The sequence below is a fragment of the Schistocerca nitens genome, chromosome 1 (assembly GCF_023898315.1).
Source record: "Schistocerca nitens isolate TAMUIC-IGC-003100 chromosome 1, iqSchNite1.1, whole genome shotgun sequence".
Taxonomy (NCBI): domain Eukaryota; kingdom Metazoa; phylum Arthropoda; class Insecta; order Orthoptera; family Acrididae; genus Schistocerca; species Schistocerca nitens.
Window position 1 is genome coordinate 402,953,760 of NC_064614.1, and position 24,753 is coordinate 402,978,512.

Below are 24,753 nucleotides of genomic sequence, written 5' to 3' on the forward strand. Positions count from 1 at the left end.
AACTAATCTTCAAAAATGATGTTATAGAACATTAAGACTACAAACCATTCACAAAATGTTTTTATTCTTAGGACAAAAATATTTGATCATCAATTCTCAAAACCATGACAAAACATTTTCTCATTAAATGTATAAAAATTTAAGACATCTGGCTTACACTTAAATAAATCAAAGAAATTGATACAAAATAAATTTTACCAAATATATATTTGCACACTAGTTTGAGTGAGAATTGATAGAAAAGTTAAGTATATCATTGAAAGAACTCCATATTATTATGATGTGTTCGTGTTTAAGTGAAGGTACTGTAACTACATGTAAATTGTATTATAACTGAGTAGTTCAATAAAACACTAATGAATGAATATCTATGAAACATGAATAATCAAAAGACAACAGTTTAATTGTCATTTGTATTTTAATGATCACAAAGTAGAAGGTGACTTTTCTTACAGTGTAAAGCCATACTGACTGTTAATTAATTGTGATTGTTTCAAAAACTTGAAAGGATTTTACACTTACTGCTACCAGTTGCAGTATTTAATTTATACTGAAACTGTTTACTTAGCAGCATGTTTTGAGGTTAGACCTCATCATCAGGCTACAGTGGTAGTGGGGGTAAGAGAGACAGAGAGAGAAATAGAAGGATAATTTAATAAGAGGTGATGTCTCTTTCTGTGGTTGTGGTTTTTCTGTGGCTGACATGAGAAATTTTTAAATAATCACTCACTTTGTTCTTATGTTCTGGTAGTCTTCTTTCAGTGTGCTGAGGTTCCTTTATTTCTATGTCTATATGGAATTTTTTTAACCAGGACATAATCAGTCAACTGTCCACCCTGGTAGCTGAGTGGTCAGCATGACAAGACCGTCAATCCTAAGGGCCCGGGTTCAATTCCCGGCTGGGTCGGAAATTTTCTCTGCTCAGGGACTGGGTGTTGTGTTGTCCTAATCATCATCATTTCATCCCCATCGATGCGCAGGTCGCTGAAGTGGCATCAAATCGAAAGACCTGCACCATGCGAACGGTCTACCCGACGGGAGGCCCTAGCCACACGACATTTACATTTATCAGTCAACTGAATATTTTATTCTAATAGACTGGTGACTCCTAAATCTTGCATCAAAAATCCAGGAATTAAGCACAAACTGTTTTGATCTGCATTTTAACAAAGGTGTCTAAATGTGCTAATTGCTCCCCCTCACTTGTTTCTCCAGTATTATGATTGGCATGGCATTAACAACCATTACTAAACCACCTTGCCTATGTGGGCAAAACTAAAACTGAACAACCTTTCTTTTTAATGGCATCCAAACTGTAACTGTTGGCTAAACTCTGCACCACTCAACCTTTCACACAAGATCCAGAATGGTCACCACCACCTATGAAAATGTCAGTTATCTAAGTGCCAAGTCAAGCAAGATGTACATTTGTTCATTATTTAATGAAGCACAAACAGTCATTAATAGTGCTAATTAATTTCCTATTCCTGCCGTTTAACTATCATCAATCTTGCATTTCACTGTTTTCTCCCACACATTCCTTCTTCTCATGCCTGACTCTCCACACTTCCTACAAATTATTTTTGGACAGCCTTCTTCATTATACCTCTCCTCTCACTCTCACACTTGAAGTTGTATTATTAAGGCAACCATCCTTTATAACCTACCTATCCCTTCACAAATCCATGAATTCAATAGCTTCAGTTTGTAATGATCTTTTAAATGTTACTACGTAACTTGCATTGGCCTGTGGTTGATCATTGTTGTGGATGCTGCAAACAATGAGAACATCACGAAAATTTCAAGTTTGACAAATTATTTATTGACATCAGCTGATCGACAGAACTGACATTAAGTGAAAAACAACTTGTTGTGGATGCTGCAAACAATGAGAACATCACGAAAATTTCAAGTTTGACCAATTATTTATTGACGTCAACTGATTGACAGAACTGACATTAAGTGAAAAACAACTGATGAAACTGAGCTAAACCACACTGAACTGCCCCACGCAGAATCACAGCATTACTTTAAATACAATTTTAACAATTGCTACCATTGTCAATTTATTACAAACTGTAACTTACAATTAAAAATTATTTCATCTAAACTAACTGCTGTTACATTTGTACAGGTTATAAAATATAACATCAAATAACACAATATTTTTATCGTCATCTTCGTTATATGTTTGAAAATTAATTCACAATCTTATTTCAGCAATTATTTTGATTTTACTTTAATTTCATAATTAGTGACCATATGGATTTTGTTGCTAATGATGTTAGAAGTATACACACCGTGCATTGCCAGATTACATAAATTAAATACACACATTTTCTCAAATATCATAATTACCTGAATTTGGGTGGCGTAACTAACAAGAGGTAAATATCTGTGTAATTTACAAGTATCATTAATTACAATGAATTAGATAAATTGAATAACTAATGAAATTACATCACTGCATAATGATTGTTATTTTCATTTGAATCATAATGAGGTTTTTGTGTTAGCAAAATTACAAATTGCTATTATGGTAATTAGAGGAATTAGTTGTTTATCCTAACATTTTCACAGCCTCTTAATATTTGTTGCTAAACATTTTATTACTTCAATTTAATGATCTGATACTTAATTTGGCATATTTACATATTTTTGTTAATGACAACCTATTGATAATCATAAGAATGTATATCATTCCAGAATATTATATAAGTATTTACAAAGAAGAATAGGATTTTTGGATAAACTGAATTGAAAAATACGTATAAAAATACTCATAAAAGGCCCTAGGAAGCTCTGAATTGTATGATAAATATATGTATGAATATGAAAAAGGTGGTATTGGACAGTTCATAATGATCTTGGGGGAGGATGTTGTATAATAAGTTTTGTGTATTGCCTCATCTAATTGTGCTATATTTTTGGGGACACTACTCTGTTTTCAGCTATTAGCCCACATAAAATACTATGTATCACTTGTTCTTGACTATAAGATAGATCCAAAGCTACCGTACTCTTTTTAATTTGTTCTGCATAATACACTGCTGATTCAGGATTCAGCAGTATATTATGCTCATGACCATATTGATTATACCCTAACTCCTGCAGACCTCTGGGAGGGGGGTGTATTATTTGGAAAATTCAAGCCCAAAATTGCTTTAAGGTGCTTTTTTCCTGTACAGTCTGTGGTACCTCTTCAGGTAATCCATCTCGTACTTTTACTACCATCAACCATAACACATCCAAATCTCTCACTTTTCATAGCCTGCACTTTTCTCTGGAATTCAGCAGTAAAATACAAAAACTCAGCTATTTGGTCTACTAAATTCAAAGACAGATCCATGTAATACTCAAAAATTCCTGTAATGAATTTTGTATTTTTGGGAACAGACTCTCAGAAATTGCTAATTCACCACTAGGACCCACTCTCTTTGATTGGTTTCATTTCCAGACTCACTTATCTTTCTATTATCGGCCTCAGACCACTCACTAATAGTTTTATTATAAGTTTCCAAACTTTGTTCCTGATCTTCAAACACACTCACCAAGTTACCAATGCTACCTACATAACAGTTTGGTCTTTAAACATACCCATGAAGTTACCAGTTCTATTTATGTAATAGTTAAAACTGGCCTGTAACCTCTGTACTTTGTTCAGAGTACAACCACCTTCAAATTGAGTCACCACTAAAATATTCTCAAAGTGAGCACAATTTGCAGCAGCAGCCAAACTTACTTCACTTGGCTCATTAATCTGTTGTACACCAGGCATTTGACTATCTCAAATGGTTCCTTTCGGTTCTACCTTCCTTCTTCATAACTCATAAGTGGTCTCTCTTCTACAAAGAATAGCTGGGTTCTTCTGTCACTAGGCATTCTGAAAAATATAAAGTGAATATAGCAGCTGAAACTTTGTTCATTTATAATTTAATGCAACTCAATCAAGCAAACAGTGTCTGCTATCACAATTTTCACTATTTGTCTCAGTGCTCAACAGTCTGTTGGAAGGCTAGAATTGATTGATTGAGTTTGAATTAAAGTGCAGTAATTGATATCTTTATGTAACAAACCTTTGCAATACATAACAAATTTCTTTCTCAAAATGTTGCTGAGGTCAAGTAAAAGCACAACAAGGCAAAGAGAGAGAGAAAAAGAAAGAGTGAGTGAGAGGGAGGGAGAGAGAGAGAGAGAGAGAGAGAGAGAGAGAGAGAGAGAGAAATTGTGCTCTAGCTTGTCAAAAGATTTGTTCTGAAATCTAGCAAGTTTTCATTCTGTTTTGTGTGTGCCTGTTGACAACTAAATATTTTTGCTATTCACTGAGTGGTATCCTTTACTCCTAAGTTAATTACATTCTCTCGGAACTTTCCCTATTATACAAAAGCATAATCAGTGTAAAATAAGTCATACCCTAGAAACTACTAAAATAAAATATTAGACTTCTTGCTCACTTATAGACAGTATAGCTAACAGGTACAGCTAAAATAATTGTAAAATAACACAGAATGATCTCGTTTGTAGGATCTGTATGCACTGCAAGAAGAATTGGAAAGACTGAAGTCTCTCGAACAGCAAGCTGGGCAAGGGCAGGCTATTTTGGAAGATAATCAGAGACTGAAAGATGAAAATGAGAGCCTTCAGACAGTAAGATTTTCCTTTAGATAATGACTTGTAATCAGTACTTTCATAAATGAATAACATCAGTTGACTATGAATTGGCTATATCTGAAAGAATCTTAAAATCAATATGGATCTGTGTAATTTGTGCACTTTGAATTTAAGGAGATTAATTTGAACATTACATTTATATTTTTCAATGTGATGTATCAATGTTCTGAAGTGTGCTAACATGTAATTATTAAAGACATTTGTAGAAACCACTACAGAGTACTTCTAAGGGTTATGCTATCAAATGATCAATCAATTACTGTGTGAAATGATTCATTTTACTTTTCAGTAGTTGATTACATAATAGCCATACTTTGTCAGACAAAGTTCTTTGTGTGTGTGTGTGTGTGGGGGGGGGGGGGGGGCGCTGTGTGTGTGTGTGTGTGAGCGCACGCGCGCGGGCGTGTGTTTTTCTCTGAAGTTCAATTGTGAGTCTTAAAATTGTATTCCAATCTTTTATTTAAGTTGCATAATCCTTCTTTGTGTCCATACAGAATTACATAATTTCTAATAACTGTTGAAGTATATTATTGGGTTCATTTAACCTTTATCAGAAGTTTTGAAGATAAAATTTAGAAAGTCTTTCTTCAGCTGAAATAATTGTAGGATAGTGCAGAGAACATTTGTTTACAGGAGCTTGATTCACTTAAAGGAGAACTGGAAAGACTGAAGTCTGTTGAACAGGCAGCTGAACAAGTCCAAGCTCTTTTAGAAGAAAACCAGAAATTGAAAGATGAAAATGAGAGGCTGCAGAAGGTAAGATCTGTTACTTGAAACTAATTTTTCTCCAGATTTTGCTTCTTATATTGGATGTGTCTTACTGAATTTAATTAATTTTTCTGCACCATCTGTATATGTGTGAGTTTAGATTCAAAGAGTAAAGGGAATGATAGGATAAGCCTTGTAGAACTTAAAAAAGGACCTGTGTAAAGTCAGAATTTTTTGCTTGGTAACATTCAGTACCATGTTGGCTCACCACATGCATTGATTCCTCTATGCCATGATATCTACTACATAGTTGAGATGTTGTATGTGTCCCATTATTTGCAGGTTGCCTCTTTTGTGTGTGCAGTTCTAAATGGCAAATTTCAGGTAGATATTTAGACTACAAACGCAAAGGCATACAGTTACATGAGTAAAATTTACACATATTATTGTAAGATATTTACACATAGGCAAAGCTTACAGAGACAAATACTTTAAGTTAATCTGTTGGATTTACAATGGTTTTCATCACTGCATAGTGTTCTTAGTTCTGAAAGTTGCTTCTGGTAAATAATGTTTGTGACCCTGCCACTGATGGCAGTCTCAACGGTAGAGCAAATAATCCACCTGTTTTCAACGTATCTTACATATGTGCACCTACTTACAAAGAGGCAATAAAGGAAACTGTTTGCTCTGTTGAAGTTGTAGCTATTTACAGATACCTGTGTCTTTGTATATAATCCCATCCTTCTGTCTTCCTGTGAGCGATGGAACATACAGAGTGAGTGTAGAGTCTGATGATGACCAATGAGTTATCATTCTCAGCCGCTTTTGGAGCAGTGCACTAGCAGTGTTGTGTTCAGTCAGCATGAAAACTGCCAGTTCTTCCAAAACTTTCATACTGTGTTTGTGTAGTATCATGATGGATGATGACATGTGGAAGGCCTATGCTTGATGGAAATTAGGGAGTTGGACAGGTGGCTGTGGCATACAGCAGGGTCCAAAACACCTCACAACATTCACCTTGAGAATTCATGGAAACATGTACTACAAAATCAGAAATGGAGAAATGGAATGGAAAAATGACAATATTATGAAAATTAGAGATTGGTACTCACCACATAATGAAGACGTTGAGCTGCAGACAGGCACAACCAAAAGACTGTACGCTTTTGGCCAAAAGGCCTTCTTCGGAAATAGGCTAACACACACACACGACTGCCTGTGGTGGCTGAGGCCAGACTGCAATCAACCTGTGTGGTGAGGGTGATGACAAGGCTGGGTTAGTAGGGGGAGGGATAGCAGGGTAAGGATGGGAAATGGAAAAGTGTTGAAGTGCTACTTATGGGAGCATATGGGGATGTGATGGAGAGGGTAAGGCATATGGTGCAGTCAGGAGGCTAGGCAGTGGATCGAGAGGGGGGAGAGGGGTGGAAAAGGAGAGACATAAAAAGACTGTGGGTGCATTGGTGGAATAGAAGGCTGTGTAGTGCTGGTGTGAGAACAAGGATAGGTGAAGAACAGTGACTAACAAAGGTTTTGGAAGGGAGGGGAAGGGGTGTTATGGGAATGTAGGATATGCAGCAAGAAGAGTTCCCACCTGTGAAGTTAAGTAAAGATGGTGTTTGTAGGAAGGATCCAGGTGGCACAGTCTGTGAAGCACTCACTGAAGTGAAGAACATAGTGTTGGGCAGTGTACTCAGTAACTGGCTGATCTAGTTGTTTCTTGGCTACAGTTTGTTGGTGGCCATTCCTGCAGACAGACAGCTTGTCGGTTGTCATGCCCATATAGACCGCAGAACAGAGGCTGCACCTTAGCTTCCAGATCACATGACTGCTTTAATAGGCAGCTTTGTTTTTGATGTGATAGGTGACACTTGTGAATGGACTGGAGTCGATGGTGATGGAAGGATAGATGGGACAGGTTTTGCATCTCAGTATATTATAAGGATATGAACCATGTGACAAGGAGTTGGGAGCAGGGATGGAGTAGGGATGGACAGGGATGTTGTGTAGGTGCAGTGGATGGTGGGATACCATTATGGAAGGGGTGGGAAGGATAGTGGGTAGGACATTCTCCAGCTCTCAGCTTAAAAACGTCTAAAGAGCAGCAACTTAAGTGTTTACCTTTTCCTGTGTTTTCTTTGTATATTTCTAAAATGTCGTGCTTGTTTCCATTTAAGAAGTTTAAGCTCACATTCTGTAAGAGTAAATTCAGTTAGTCTGAATCACATTTTTCATTTTGGTGACACATCAGGAGGGTAGTAAGTTGCATATGTAGGACTCTGTCACTTTTTTTTATATTTTATGCCTTCAGTTAGTCTTGCTCCTATGGGTGGAATGTTTGCATGCTGTGTGCAGACAGAGGAGGAACTGGCTGCAATTTGTGAACAACTGAACAAGCTTTTGGCTCTGATCAGTCATCTTCAGGCTGTTGCCTCAGGGTGTAGCTGTGATGGAGAGCCTCCTGCACCAAATGGCACACCTCATGCATTGCTTGTTTTGGCCATGGGCTCTACTACCAAGGGACCTCCTAGTGTATTTGTCACAGTGGATCTGCCCTCACAGCAGAGTGAGTGATGGGTGGTAATGCATTTGTGTTGCTCTAGGTGGATGGCCAGGGCAGAGACTGCTTGTTTAGCCTCACTCAGTCATCCTGTAGTGGACAGGTGGCTGCTCATTCAGCAGGGTCTGAGCAGGCACACAGGGGGAGGGGTTTACTAGTTATCAGGAGCTCCAATGTTAGGCACATTATGGAGTCCTTTAGGCATAAAGCATTTAGGGCTGGAAATAAAGACAATGTGCACCTGGTATGTTTGTTGAGGGGCTTCATTCAAGAGATGGAGGCGGCCTTGCCTCTGTGGGTATTGTGCATGCAGAGCGTAGTCAGCTGCATGTTGTGGCTAACATCAGCACCAAAAATGCCTGTCAGTTGGGTTCTGAGACCATCCTCTGTTCATACAGGTGGCTGTCAGAAGTGGTGAAGGCTGCTGCTAGCCTCAAGTGTGGGGTCCAAGTAGAGCTCACAATTTGCAGCTTTGTTCCCACTGTTAATTGGGGTACTTTGGTTTGTAGCCAAGTGGAGTGTCTCAACCAAAGGATTCATCTGCTGGCTGCAGATTTCTAGAGCTGTATTATTGGTTGGGAATTTGTAGGACTTCCCTTGATGGGTCAGCAGTGCACTACCGAAAAGGAAGCTGGCACTCAGGTAACAGAGTACTTGTGGAGTACACATGAGAATCTTTTGCTAGGCAATAATTTGAGATACTCTGATGAACTCTTACCAGACAATGTGCAGCAAGAGAAGACAGACCATGTTCAGAGTAACAGCACTTCAACTGTCCAAATTTTATCAGTAAATTGTCGAATTATCTGTAGCAAAGTTCCCAAATTTACTGCCATCCAGGAAAGTTCTTGCACTTGAAATTATTCTTGGGACTGAGCACTAGCTGAAACCCAAAATGGAAAGTGCTGAGATATTTAGCAAGTCATGCACCATATACTGGAAAGAGAGATTAGAGGCCATAGGACAAGGAACGTTCATTGTAGCTGGAAAAAAAAAAGTGTTTTCTCTATTGAGATCAAAGTTGAGTGTGACAGTGAAGTTATCTGGTCATGTATAACAGGTCTAGGTGAAACCAAGTTAATTGTTTTTACTGGTCACCCAGTTCTGCAATGAAGTAATTCAAGCAATGTCTATGGCTAGTAGTGTGCAAATACCCAGATAACATATTACTAGTTGGAGGTGACTCGAACCTACAGAGCAGGTACAGACAGGAGGACAATCATGTGAAAGTACTTTTGAACACATTTTCTGAAAACTGTCTTAAGTGGATAGTTTGGCAGCCCACAAACAATAGAAATATCTTAGACCTTGTAGCTACAAGTAGGCTGGACCTTATCGACAACATCAGTACAGAAACAGGGATTAGTGATCATGATGTCATTATAGAAACCTTGATTACAAAAGGTAATAAATCAGTGTTGAAGGCTAGGATCATGTTTCTGCTGGTAAGCGCAGATAATCAGTAAAGGTATTATGGGTAAAGTTTAAGCAGATTGGAAATGGAATTATGTGCCTAGTAAGCCGATAAAGCATGGAAAAGACCCACCATGGTCTTATAATGAGATTCAGAAAATGTTGAGGAAGTAGGGGCTGTCGAACTCTTGGTTCAAAAGAGTGTGTTCAAATGATGACAAGCAAAGGTTAATAGCATCTGTAAAAATATCAGTGCATGAACCACTCAACAACTATCACCACCATACCTTAGCAAAAGATCTAGCAAAGAGTCTGAGAAAATTATGGTCCTTTGTAAAATCCCTAAGTGGGTCTAATGCTTCCATCCACTCACTTGTTGACCAGTCTGGTGTGACAGTTGAAGATAGCAATACGATAGCCAAAGTTCTAAATTTCACATTCAAGAAATCACTCATGGAGGAGAATGATATAAATATACCATCATTTGACCATCAAACAAACACCTGTATGAATGACATAGTATTAAGCATCCCTGGCATGGAGAAACAACTGAAGAAGCTGAAAATAAATAAGTCACCAGGTCCGAATGTAATCCCAGTTTTGGTTTTCCAAAGACTACTCTGAGGCATTGGTCCCTTACCTAGCTTGTATATCTCATGAATCTCCCATCCTGTGAAAAGTTTCAAGTGACTGGAGAAAAGGGCAGGTGACTCATGTGTATAAGAAGGGCAAAAGAATGGACCTGCAAAATTACAGACCCCTAATATTGGTATGCTGCAGAATCCTTGAATATATTCTCAGTTTGAATATAATAAATTTTCTTGAGAGTGAGAAGTTTATATCCATGAATTGGTATGGTTTAGAATTGATTGCTGATGCAAAGCTCAGATTGCCCTTTTATGACACCATGTACTGTGAATTATGGATGAAGAGCAACAGGCAGGTTCCATGTTTCTAGATTTCTGAGAAGCATTTGACTGGGTGTCCCATTGCAGGCTGTTAAAGAAGGTACGAGCATATGGAAAAGGTTCACCAACATGTGAATGGCTTTAAGACTTCTTAAGTTGTAGAATCCAGTATGTTGTCTTCGATGGAAAGTGTTCATCAGTGACTTGGGCGCCATTAGGAGTGCTCCAGGGAAGTGTGATATGTTAGAACAGCTGTTGTTCTCTATATACATAAATGATTTGGCAGACACGATGGAATGATTTGGCAGACAGGATGGGCAGCCATCTGCAGTTGTGGTCTGTGGTAAGGTGTCGAAGTTGAGTAATGTGGGAGGGTACAAGATGACTTAGACAAAATTTCTAGTGGGGCATGATGAATGTAGAAAAATATGAATGTATGCAGACGAGTAGTGAAAACAAACTCATGAAGTTCACATACAGGATTAGTGGTGTCCTGCTTGGCACAGTCATGTCATTTAAATACCTGGGAGTAATGCTGCAAAATGGTTCAAATGGCTCTGAGCACTATGGGACTCAACATCTTAGGTCATAAGTCCCCTAGAACTTAGAACTACTTAAACCTAACTAACCTAAGGACATCACACACACCCATGCCCGAGGCAGGATTCGAACCTGCGACCGTAGCAGTTCCGGGGTTCCGGACTGCAGCGCCAGAACCACTAGACCACCGCGGCCGGCAGTAATGCTGCAAAGCAATATGAAATAGAACAAGCATCTGAGGATTGTGGTAGGGAAGGCAAATGGTCAACTTCAGTTTATTTGGAGAATTTTAGAAAAGTATGGTTCATCTGTAAAAACTAAAACTAAACTCTGCCTTAACAGGCCATGAAACCTCAACGGTACTGACTGGCTGCTGTGTCATCCTCAGCACACAGGTGTCACTGGATGCAGATACGGAGCGGCAAGAAGTCAGCACACCACTCTCCTGGCCCTATGTCAGTTTACGAGTCTGGAGCCACTACTTCTTGATCAAGTAGCTCCTCAGTTTGCCTTACAAGGGCTGAGCGCATACCACTTGCCAACAGTGCAAAGCAGACCTGAAGATCACCCATCCAAGTTCTAGCCTGGTCCAACAGTGCTTAACTTTGGTGATCTGACTGGAACTGGTGTTACCACTGTGGCAAGGCAGTTGATGGTTCATCTGTATAGGACACTAGTTCGACCTATTCTTCAGTACTACTTGAGTGTTTGAGATCTGTACCATGTTGGATTAAAGGAAGACAGTGAAACAGTTCAGAGGTGGGCTGAGAGATTTGTTAGTGGTAGGCTCAAACAACACACAAGTGTTGCAGATATGCTTTGAGAACTACACTGGGAATGTCTGGAGGGAATGCAACATAGTTTTCAAAGATCACTACTGAGAAAATTCAGAGAATCGACAATTTAAGCTGACAGCAGAACGATTCTGCTGCCTTTAACATGCATTGCATGTAAGGACCAAGAAGGTAAGACATGAAGATTTAGGCTTCATATGGGGGTATATAGTTAATCTTTTTTCCCTCATTCTATTTGCAAGAGGAACAGAAAAGGGAATGACTAGTAGTGGTGTGTGGTACACTCAGTTACATCCCAGATGTTGGATATTGGAGTATGGCTCTGAGCACTATGGGTTTTAACATCTGAGGTCATCAGTCCCCTCGAACTTAGAACTACTTAAACCTAACTAACCTAAGGACATCACATACATCCATGCCCGAGGCAGGATTCGAACCTGCGACTGTAGCGGTCATGCGGTTCCGAGGAGTCTCTAAGTAGGTGCAGATGTAGACAAGAAATAGTTGAAACCCTGTCAGACTATGTTATTCAGTTGCAGCTTGACAGTGGGTATTTGGGAGGTGGTGGATAACCGGAGAGAAAAAGCATTGGATATCTGTATCTGTACAAGGTTGGGAAAGCAATTACAATCTGTGAAGGCCTCAGTAAGACCCATGGTATATTTGAGAGGGATTACTTGTCACTACAGATGCAATGGCTACAGGTTGCCAGGCTTCTTGTTGTGGAACAAGTGGCAACTGTTGAACTGGAGGTATTTCTGGAGTTGGTAAGTTCCATATGGTGGAGGTACTGTTGTAGCCATTTTGAGGTGGAGGTGAACAATGAATAACCCAATGGGGTTGAGTAGCACCAAGTGTAGTGAATGGGGGAGATGGTGTTAAGGTTCTGGAAGAATGTGTGTAGGGTCTCCTCACTCTCTGTCCAGATCATGAAGATGACATTAATGAATCTGAAACAGATGAGGGGTTTGGGATTCTGTGTGATTAGGAAGGATTCTGCTAGTTGAACCATGAATATGTTGGCATAGGATGGTGCCATACTGGTGCCTGTTGTCATATCACAGATTTGTTTGTAGACAATGCCTTCTAAGGTGAAGGAATCGTGGTGTGAGGATATAATTAGTCATGGTGGCCAGGAAGGAGGTTGTAGGTTTGGAATCCATTGGATGTTCATGATGCACACTTGCTCACAATTTTGCCTCAGTGGGCAGAGGCAGTGGCCATGTGTGTGAGTTAAGCTTACGTGTTTAGCAGACTTTTGGTTGTGCCTATCTGTGACTCAACGTCTCCACTATATGCTGAGTAGTAATCTATCCTTTTCATAACATTGTCAAAACCAGAAATAGGATGTACATCCACAGTCAACAGGAGGCTGTAATTATAGTACTGATGATCATGGTGCCAATGGTAAGATGATGGCAAGATGTCCATGAAAGAAGTCATTGATGGTTGAGATGGATGCTGCAGCAACATCTGATATGGCTGCTGAGTGGATGACTGTGGCAAAGGTGTTGATTTTCATGGGTGTTGCTGGACCTCTACAACCAGTAGTGGCTGTGTACAGACAGTAAACTAGTTTCCTGGAAGAATCTCTAAAAAACGTAAATCTACAGTGTATGTACAAAATCAAAGTTGGTTTTGGTGTCATTGGCAAGTGCTTGTTTTGACCTGAATTGTATAGTTTGCTGGTCACCTGTATGACAAACCCTGGCTCCAAGTTGTGGGGCTTATTGTACACTTGATAGACTTGATCATGTTAGTAATTTATTTATTTATTTATTTATTGAATTTTCCTCTGAAACAATGTTCTTATGCATTAACATGTGATGAGATTGACCATGCAATAGTTCTTTATTTTTCTGCAAATGGAATTGTACAGTAAGTGCTAAGAATTAATAGTAGTCCATTTTACCATGTATACAAGCATAAAAATCAGACATTTGAGCCTTGAAAGTGCATGCTAAGTGTGTGGCTTCCCATTTGACTGAGGAGAGAATGGAGCCCTCTTGATATGCCAAATTCCAAAATGCACCAGCAAAATATATATATGAAGACATCACCAAGAACCTTTTGGTCATGTTCAGTTGAAAATTTTTTAGTGTAGCTCTGCCTCGTTTTCTGTGCAAATGTGGCTGTGTGAAGTCATCATTTCAGTTTGTTTTCCACCCATCTAGCTGCAATGTTTGTGTGCTAACTGTTTGCTTTCGACTATATGCCAATGTCTTCCACATAAAAGATGTGAAATATTATGTTGTAATAGTGTGTGAATAAAGACTCTAGTTCGCTCATTTGGCATGTGTAACAAAATTATCCCATTTTTTAGAGAAAAACTATTGCTTTACACTTGATATTTTTGAACCAGTGATTATGGAGCTGAATTCTTATTATGAAGGCTACCCTTAGAATGAAATTTTTGTGCAAATGTACTCACTGAACATTTTATGATGCTTCATTGATTTGCTGATGATCATTGGAGAAAGCTTACAGAACTTCTGATTCAGAGTGATTTCTTTGAATACAAGATGCTTCTGAAGCATACAGTTCTGGGTCAGTGTGAAATGGCAATTGAAACACAATGTCTGTGTTTGCATATTTTGAAGTAAGATGGCAAACAATATCATCAACTAGAAAGAAGTAGTGACCAACACTGCAGCTTGTGAGCCATTCAATATGATATATCTTTTGCTGGATGGAACAGTGCTGTTAGTCGTTTGTGATTGGTAACAAGAAACAAATCTTGTACCATGCAAATTCTGATGAAACTTGGTAACTCAAGAAATGATTGCCAATGCTTCTTTTTCTAAATGGCTGTAAGTTTCTTGAAACTTGTGTAAAATCTTTGATGTAAATGCTATGGGGCACTCAGTTTTGCGAACCATGTATGATAAAACTGCGCCAGTACCATTTGAAGATGCATCTACTGCCAGTGTCACTGGTTTCATTGGATCACATTATAATTATGTATTACAAGTTTGAGTAAGAAAGGCATACTTTAATTTCTGAAGAGTTTATTAGCATTATGGACTCCATTTGAAAGCAACTTTTTTATCCCTGATTTGATGCAACAGTGCTGCTTTTTAAGTTGTGTTCAGGATGAATCTTACATAATAATTATGCTTCTTAAGAACTACTTGTAATTCCTGGATATTTCAAGGAGGCAGTGGGATGTGCACATTGAACATCAAAGATATATCCCAAATATTCAATTTCCATATTAAAGACAGAGCATTTTGGCAGATTGGATTTCAAAGCTGTGTCTCTTAAGATCTGGGAAAGTCAGTCCAAATTACTGAGATATTCTTCCAGTGTCTTTCTGGATGCTATTATATCATCCAAATAATTAGAATACAACAGGTCTTTATGGAACATTCATTCTCACTTGTCGTAAAAACTGTTGAAGCAAAGCAGGTGCTGAGGTGCATTCAAAGGGAAGGATAAGCCTTGATGAACATTAATTGCCATGCATATCTTTGTCAAGAGAAACCAGCAGGCATCAGTAAGTATATGCTAAATCTATTTTTGATAAACAATTACTCCTGGTATTTAGTCTATTAATTCTTTGGTACTTGGTACTGGGAGTGGCTTTGGTTTCTGCATGGAGTCTAATTTTCCTGTTTGCTTTTTCTAGTGATTACCAGAAGATATGCTCATTAGCTTTCTGAGGTGGGTTTCAGGATGCCAATTTGTGCCAACCATTTGATTCAGTGGCTACTTAATTTCAAATAGTATGTTGTACTGGTACAGGATGTGCCCTTTAGAATCTAGATATGGCATTGTCTAAGTTTATATGTGCATTGAAAGCTTTTAGATAATCGAGTTTGCCATCAAACAGTTGTTGTGCAATTATGTCAGCAGCTCGTTAATTGGAGAACTTTGAAACTGAATAAGCATTTTGCGGGTTTTCTCTCATTTGCATGTAATTTTTTCACAGGTATCCAGTAGACTCACAGACCAGAATACACACTGTAGCTAAAGTATTTGATCTTATAATGTGACACAAAAGAAGAACAAAAGAAAAGAATTACTTTTTCAAGTATGTTGCTTCAGTACAAAAAGGAAAGAATAATTAAACACTTTTTCAGCCTTCAAAAGGAAAAGAAAATAAGCAAGTGCTGCTGTTAGTTTTTGCTGCTGGTTTTTGGAAAAAAAATTTTTCTTAATGCAGGACTTATGTCCTATTAAGCCAGCTGGGATTAGTTAACTGCCACCAAGTACCTCACAATCCTGTCAATGAGTCTATCTATCTACATCTACATCTACATCTATACTCCGCGAGCCACCTTACGGTGTGTGGCGGAGGGTACTTATTGTACCACTATCTGATCCCCCTTCCCTGTTCCATTCACGAATTGTGCGTGGGAAGAACGACTGCTTGTAAGTCTCCGTATTTGCTCTAATTTCTCGGATCTTTTCGTTGTGATCATTACGCGAGATATATGTGGGCGGTAGTAATATGTTGCCCATCTCTTCCCGGAATGTGCTCTCTCGTAATTTCGATAATAAACCTCTCCGTATTGCGTAACGCCTTTCTTGAAGTGTCTGCCACTGGAGCTTGTTCAGCATCTCCGTAACGCTCTCGCGCTGACTAAATGTCCCCATGACGAATCGCGCTGCTTTTCGCTGGATCATGTCTATCTCTTCTATTAATCCAACCTGGTAAGGGTCCCATACTGATGAGCAATACTCAAGAATCGGACGAACAAGCGTTTTGTAAGCTACTTCTTTCGTCGATGAGTCACATTTTCTTAGAATTCTTCCTATGAATCTCAACCTGGCGCCTGCTTTTCCCACTATTTGTTTTATGTGATCATTCCACTTCAGATCACTCCGGATAGTAACTCCTAAGTATTTTACGGTCGTTACCGCTTCCAATGATTTACCACGTATGGCATAATCGTACTGGAATGGATTTCTGCCCCTATGTATGCGCATTATATTACATTTATCTACATTTAGGGAAAGCTGCCAGCTGTCGCACCATTCATTAATCCTCTGCAGGTCTTCCTGGAGTACGTACGAGTCTTCTGATGTTGCTACTTTCTTGTAGACAACCGTGTCATCTGCAAATAGCCTCACGGAGCTACCGATGTTGTCAACTAAGTCATTTATGTATATTGTAAACAATAAAGGTCCTATCACGCTTCCTTGCGGTACTCCCGAAATTACCTCTACATCTGCAGATTTTGAACCGTTAAGAATGACATGTTGTGTTCTTTCTTCTAGGAAATCCTGAATCCAATCACAAACCTGGTCCGATATTCCGTAAGCACGTATTTTTTTCACTAAACGTAAGTGCGGAACCGTATCAAATGCCTTCCTGAAGTCCAGGAATACGGCATCAATCTGCTCGCCAGTGTCTACGGCACTGTGAATTTCTTGGGCAAATAGGGCGAGCTGGGTTTCACATGATCTCTGTTTGCGGAATCCATGTTGGTTATGATGAAGGAGATTTGTATTATCTAAGAACGTCATAATACGAGAACACAAAACATGTTCCATTATTCTACAACAGATTGACGTAAGTGAAATAGGCCTATAATTATTCGCATCTGATTTATGACCCTTCTTGAAAATGGGAACGACCTGTGCTTTCTTCCAGTCGCTAGGTACTTTACGTTCTTCCAGAGATCTACGATAAATTGCTGATAGAAAGGGGGCAAGTTCTTTAGCATAATCACTGTAGAATCTTAAGGGTATCTCGTCTGGTCCGGATGCTTTTCCGCTACTAAGTGATAGCAGTTGTTTTTCAATTCCGATATCGTTTATTTCAATATTTTCCATTTTGGCGTCCGTGCGACGGCTGAAGTCAGGGACCGTGTTACGATTTTCCGCAGTGAAACAGTTTCGGAACACTGAATTCAGTATTTCTGCCTTTCTTCGGTCGTCCTCTGTTTCGGTGCCATCGTGGTCAACGAGTGACTGAATAGGGGATTTAGATCCGCTTACCGATTTTACATATGACCAAAACTTTTTAGGGTTCTTGTTTAGATTGTTTGCCAATGTTTTATGTTCGAATTCGTTGAATGCTTCTCTCATTGCTCTCTTTACGCTCTTTTTCGCTTCGTTCAGCTTTTCCTTATCAGCTATGATTCGACTACTCTTAAACCTATGGTGAAGCTTTCTTTGTTTCCGTAGTACCTTTCGTACATGATTGTTATACCACGGTGGATCTTTCCCCTCGCTTTGGACCTTAGTCGGTACGAACTTATCTAAGGCGTACTGGACGATGTTTCTGAATTTTTTCCATTTTTGTTCCACATCCTCTTCCTCAGAAATGAACGTTTGATGGTGGTCACTCAGATATTCTGCGATTTGTGCCCTATCACTCTTGTTAAGCAAATAGATTTTCCTTCCTTTCTTGGCATTTCTTATTACACTTGTAGTCATTGATGCAACCACTGACTTATGATCACTGATACCCTCTTCTACATTCACGGAGTCGAAAAGTTCCGGTCTATTTGTTGCTATGAGGTCTAAAACGTTAGCTTCACGAGTTGGTTCTCTAACTATCTGCTCGAAGTAATTCTCGGACAAGGCAGTCAGGATAATGTCACAAGAGTCTCTGTCCCTGGCTCCAGTTCTGATTGTGTGACTATCCCATTCTATACCTGGTAGATTGAAGTCTCCCCCTATTACAATAGTATGATCACGAAACTTCTTCACGACGTTCTGCAGGTTCTCTCTGAGGCGCTCAACTACTACGGTTGCTGATGCAGGTGGCCTATAGAAGCATCCGACTATCATATCTGACCCACCTTTGATACTTAACTTAACCCAGATTATTTCACATTCGCATTCGCTAATAACTTCACTGGATATTATTGAATTCTTTACTGCTATAAATACTCCTCCACCATTGGCGTTTATCCTATCCTTGCGGTATATATTCCATTCTGTGTCTAGGATTTCGTTACTGTTCACTTCCGGTTTTAACCAACTTTCCGTTCCTAATACTATATGCGCACTATTTCCTTCAATAAGAGATACTAATTCAGGAACCTTGCCCTGGATACTCCTGCAGTTTACCAATATTACGTTAATTTTTCCTGTTTTTGGTCTCTGAGGACGGACGTTCTTTATCAACGATGATAATGTTCTCTCTGGTAAGCCGTCAGGTATTTTATCGTTTCGCCCAAGGGGGGGTCCCTCTAACCTAAAAAACCCCCGTGTGCACGCCACACGTACTCTGCTACCCTAGTAGCTGCTTCCGGTGTGTAGTGCACGCCTGACCTGTCTAGGGGGGCCCTACAGTTCTCCACCCAATAACGGAGGTCGATGAATTTGCAACCATTATAGTCGCAGAGTCGTCTGAGCCTCTGGTTTAGACCCTCCACACGGCTCCAAACCAGAGGACCGCGATCGACTCTGGGCACTATGCTGCAGATATTAAGCTCAGCTTGCACTCCGCGTGCGATGCTGGTTGTCTTCACCAAATCAGCCAGCCGCCGGAAGGAACCAAGGATGGCCTCAGAACCCAAGCGGCAGGCGTCATTCGTTCCGACATGTGCTACTATCTGCAGCCGGTCACACCCAGTGCGTTCAATAGCTGCCGGAAGGGCCTCCTCCACATTACGGACGAGACCCCCCGGCAAGCACACCGAGTGCACACTGGCATTCTTCCCCGACCTACCCGCTATTTTCCTGAGGGGCTCCATAACCCGCCTAACGTTGGAGCTCCCTATAACTAATAGGACATCTGGTGGATGTCTCAGTCCTATGGATGTTTAAATCCGATCTTAATTGCCAGAGGTGTCTATTCTGTCTGCAGATATGAAATAGATACTTTTGCTACAAACACAAAAACAGTTGCATGAGTGAAATTCACATAGCTTTATTTAAAATATTTACATGTAGCCAGAGGTAGCAAAAATAAATATTTACCTTTATCTGTTGGATTTACAGTGGTTGTTTCATTGAACAGTGTTATTAGTTCTGTATACTTGCTTCTAGTACATAACTGATGTCTGTGGTGTCCACATCACTGGGAATCCTCCAATGTTTTGTGTATGTTCTGTGTGTCTTGGGCATGTCTTTTCTGCATACATTGACATATAAAGAGGTACAGAATGATACTGTTTGCTCCATTCTGAACATAGCCCTTTATGGCAAGCGCAATGTCATTTTGTAATGCCACCGATCAGCCTTGTGACAGAATGCGCCCAGTGCTCAGTGTGGTTATCATACTTGGCTGCCTTTGCAGTGGTGCACGTTCAGTTTTTCAGGAGGGTTCCTGTGATGATGCACTGTAATATTCAGCTGTTCCCAAGCATGCTCAGTTGGGTTCATGACAGCAGGTCCCTTAAGCCATTCCACTTGCTCAATTCCTTAGAGCAAGATGATGTTCATGAGGTGGGCAAGGTGTGCGCAATGGGTGTTGTCTTGAAAGATAAATTTATCATGAAGTATTGGCTTTAGGGCTGGATAATAGGTTGGATGATATTGTTTTTATACTGCGTGGCTGTCAACAGGAATGACTGACCCTCCTCCAGGCAGAAGACTTGGGCCTGCATGCCTGAGATCTGAGAAATGCATTGTTTCTCGAAGCCTCCACACTCTTTTGTGATGATCGGCAGGCATCAGACAAATCCACCACTCACTGGTAAAGTGAACACAAATTTTTTGATGCAGATTCTACTCCAAGCCTTCTGTTGTCTGTCCTCTTTATATACTGTGATAATTTGTATTGTTGCCAGAATGAGATTTTCACTCTGCAGTGGAGTGTACCCTGATATGAAACTTCCTGGCAGATAAAACTGTGTGCTGGACCAAGACTCAAACTCAGGACCCTTGCCTTTCGCGGGCAAGTACTCTACCAACTGAGCTACCCAAATACAACTCACGCCCCGTCCTCACAGCTTTACTTCTGCCAGTACCTCTTCTCCTACCCTCCTAACTTTACAGAAGCTTTCCTGTGAACCTTGCAGAACTAGCACTCCTGGAAGTAAGGATATTGTGGAGACATGGCTTAGCCACAGCCTGGGGGATGTTTTCAGAATGAGATTTTCACTCTGCAGTGGAATGTGCGCTGATATGAAACTTCCTAGCAGATTAAAACTGTGTGCAGGACCGAGACTCGAACTCGGGACCTTTGCCTTTCACGGGCAAGTGCTCTACCAACTGAGCTACCCAAGCACGACTCATGCCCCGTCCTCACAGCTTTACTTCTGCCAGTACCTCGTCTCTTACCTTCCAAACTTTACAGAAGCTCTCCTGCAAACCTTTAAGAACTAGCATGCCTGAAAGAAAGGATATTGTGGAGACATGGCTTAGCCACAGCCTGGGGGATGTTTCCAGAATGAGATTTTCACTCTGCAGCGGAGTGTGCACTGATATGAAACGTCCTGGCAGGTTAAAACTGTGTGCCAGACTGAGACTCGAACTCAGGATCCTTGCCTTTCGCGGGCAAGTGCTCTACCAACTGTGCTACCCAAGCACGACTCACGCCCCGTCCTCACAGCTTTACTTCTGCCAGTACCTCGTCTCCTACTTTCCAAACTTTCCAGAAGCTCTCCTGCGAACCTTGCAGAACTAGCACGCCTGAAAGAAAGGATATTGTGGAGACATGGCTTAACCACAGCCTGGGGGATGTTTCCAGAATGAGATTTTCACTCTGCAGCGGAGTGTGCACTAATATGAAACTTCCTGGCAGATTAAAACTGTGTGCAGGACCGAGCCTCGAACTCGGGACCTTTGCCTTTTGTGCGCAAGTGCTCTACCAACTGAGCAACCCAAGCACGACTCACACCCCGTCCTCACAGCTTTACTTCTGCCAGTATTTCGTCTCCTACCTTCCAAACTTTACAGAAGCTCTCCTGCGAACCTTGCAGAACTAGCACGCCTGAAAGAAAGGATATTGCGGAGACATGGCTTAGGCACAGCCTGGAGGATGTTTCCAGAATGAGATTTTCACTCTGCAGCGGAGTGTGCACTGATATGAAACTTCATGGCAGATTAAAACTGTGTGCCAGACCAAGATTTGAACTCGGGACCTTTGCCTTTCGCGGGCAAGAGCTCTACCAACTGAGCCAAGTACGACTCACGCCCCGTCCTCTCAGCTTTACTTCTGCCAGTACCTTGTCTCCTACCTTCCACACTTAACATAAGCTAAGCTATGTCTCCGCAATATCCTTTCTTTCAGGAGCGCTAGTTCTGCAAGGTTTGGAGGAGAGCTTTTGTAATGTTTGGAAGGTAGGAGATGAGGCACTGGCATAAGTAAAGCTGTGAGTACGGGGTGTGAGTCATGCTTGGGTAGTTCAGTTGGTACAGCTCTTGCCCGCGAAAGGCAAAGGTCCCGAGTTCGAGTCTCGGTCCAGTACATAGTTTTATTCTGCTAGGAAGTTTCAATTTGTATTGTTATTTGTAATGTGTGCCTAGAGACCAAATTGATTGTGTGAAGATTGTGGCGCATCCAAAATGGCAGAACACAAAGCTATTGAATTCCTTGCAGAGCACTCACACACCATAATTTCTACTTAGTGATCATCAGTATGTAGTGTGGGCAGCAGATGACCATTAAAACAGGTTTGCAATATACTGTGTCTTTCAGTAGTGGTTGAATTTTTAAATGACACCATCACTTGAAGGATGAGTTCTCATGTTTACAATGTTTACAACACTTCTTGATAACATGATTTAAATTTAAAAAGACCCTTTAAGTCATGCTGGCAGCTTCATCAGTGCCTACATGCTGCATTGCCTATTCATCTTTGAGACACAGCACATTCTACTGCAATATACTAAATATGCTTGTATACTTTTATCTCCATTGCACAAGTCACTTTACATAGTGGTTTCTTGTGGTAAAAGAGTCTTAGCAATGACCTGCACAAGTGATTAGCAGCGGAAAAAAACTGTTTAGGAGTTGTTTGTAGATTAGTTATGCTAAAACAATCCTTTATTTATTATTTTACTTTTAACCACTTGTAATCTCATGCAAGGTTAACAGTATTTTGATTATTTTACATACTGCACTTGCAAGTATTACTCAAATGTTTGGCACTATGAAGTTTGTCTTCATCTACATTTGTATACATACTCTTCAAGCCATAACATGATACACGGTGAAGGGTACCACATGTCACTGCTGGTCATTTTATTTCTTATTTGGTCCACAAATGGTGCAAAGTCCGACTGACTATCTATTTGCCACCCTAAGAGTTCTAATATCTCTTAGCTTGTCCTCACAGTCCTTGTGAGAAATTACATTAGCAGCAGTAGAATCATTCTTCACTAAGATGTGGGTGTGTAGTCTATAAAGTAGCATTTCATGAAAATAACTTCATCTTCTCTCCAGGAATTGAACTCGTGAAGCATCTTCGTAACGTTGGCATGTTGATCAATTCTGCTGGTAATGAATCTAAGAGCATGATTCTGAACTGCTTCATTGTCTTCATTTAATCCAACGTGGTGGAGGTCCCAAACACTATAGCAGTTCTCAAGAAAGAATCACACAAGTGTTCTACATGTGGTCTCCACTTTCTTAAATCTCTTCCAATAAAGTGAAGTCCACTATTCTCCTTCCCTACTACTGTCCTTGCATACTCATTCCATTTTGTATCGCTTTGCAACATTACCCCCACATATTTAATTCATATGGCTTTGTTAAGCATCACACTGCTAACAGACGAATTCAAACACTAAAGATTTGCTTTTATTTCTCATCTGTATTAAGTCAAATTTGTCTACTTTTAGATCAAGCTGCCACTCGTCACATCAACTAGAAACTTTTTCTAAGTTATCTTTTATCCTACTACACTCACTCAGTGTTGATACTCACCTTTATTCTTTGATGTCTTCAACAAACAGCCATCGACTACTGCTTACCTTATCAATCAGATGATTTATGTACATAGTGAACAAGAGAAATCCTATCACACTTTCTTGCGGCACTCCTGATGATACCCATGTCTCTGGTGAACACTTGCCATCAAGGACACCGTACTGGGTTGTAATGATTATGAAGTCTTTGAGCCACTTTCATATCTAGCAACCTAGTCCATATTCTAAGGCCTTTAACAGTCTGCTGTGGGAAACTGTGGCAAATACTTTCTGTAAATGTAGGGATATGTAATAAGTTTGTTGCTCTCCATCCATTGTTCACTGGATATCATGTGATAACAATGATGCTTTCGAAATCTATGCTCATTTGTGGACAGAAGCTTTTTTTGTCTCAAGAAATTTTGCTATATTTAAACTTAGAATATGCTCAAGAATTCTGCAGCAAACCTATATTAAGGACTGATGATGATCTGTAATTCTGCAGGTGCATTCCTTTACAGTTCTTATATACAGTAGTCTCCTGATCTTTTTCCCATTTGCATGGAACTTTGGGCTAGGGAAGAACTGTGATAACTACATGCTAAGTGAAGTGCCATTGCTGTAGAGTACTGACTGGAAACTGAATTGATATTCTGTTCTGACCCAGTGACTTTTTTGTTTTCAGTCTACTCAGTTGCCACTCAGTATTGTGAATGCCTATTTCTGTATCCTCCATAAAGGAGTCCGCTCATTGGTCAAACAATGGCATGTCTGTACAGACCCGAATGAATGATAATTTAAACACAAAATGTAAGACTTCAGCTTTCGTTGTGCTATCTTCTATTCCTGCACCAGACTGGCCAGAAGCTTTTGACCTACTCAGTGATTTTAATTAGCACCAGAATTTTCACAATTTCTTGACAGCATTCTTTGTTAAAGTAGGACAAGTGGAAGATGTTAAATGCTTTGTACATCAATGTTTTTATAGATGCACAAACTTCTACTAACTTTGGCTGTTGACATTTTCATCTTTTTTGATCCAAGAATGCAACCACCTCTCCTTCCTATTTTCCAGATTTAGCTATTAAACCACAAAAGTGTTTTCCATCCTTAATCCACTTACTCAGCACATACTACTCCAGAACATGATTTTCAGTCAATTTAAACTTTCCAGATAATTACCGTGTGTCCACCATTTTGGTACTAAATGATGTTCATTCATTGTCTATTAAGGAAGTCACTCTTAGTCAGCATCACTGATTTATTCCAAATTTATAGTATCTGCAGGGCTTGATCAGAAATTAAGATGAAAGAAGTAGGGCTTGACATGGCCAACTGATTAGAGAAAATTTCTTTTTTTGACATAGGTTTCGTGAGATGTGATCCATTTATGTTGGTG

General features: G+C 40.0%; 1 protein-coding gene across 1 annotated transcript in view; it reads left to right on the plus strand.

The window, feature by feature from the left end:
* The first annotated feature begins 1,366 nt into the window (after positions 1-1,366).
* Positions 1,367-24,753, plus strand: part of LOC126250209 (M protein, serotype 5-like) — a 296,377-nt gene continuing 272,990 nt past the window's right edge. The window contains exons 1-3 of the mRNA XM_049951543.1: positions 1,367-1,390; positions 4,525-4,647; positions 5,305-5,427. Of these exons, the coding sequence (XP_049807500.1) occupies positions 1,367-1,390; positions 4,525-4,647; positions 5,305-5,427 (270 nt within the window). The remainder of the gene's footprint in view (positions 1,391-4,524; positions 4,648-5,304; positions 5,428-24,753) is intronic.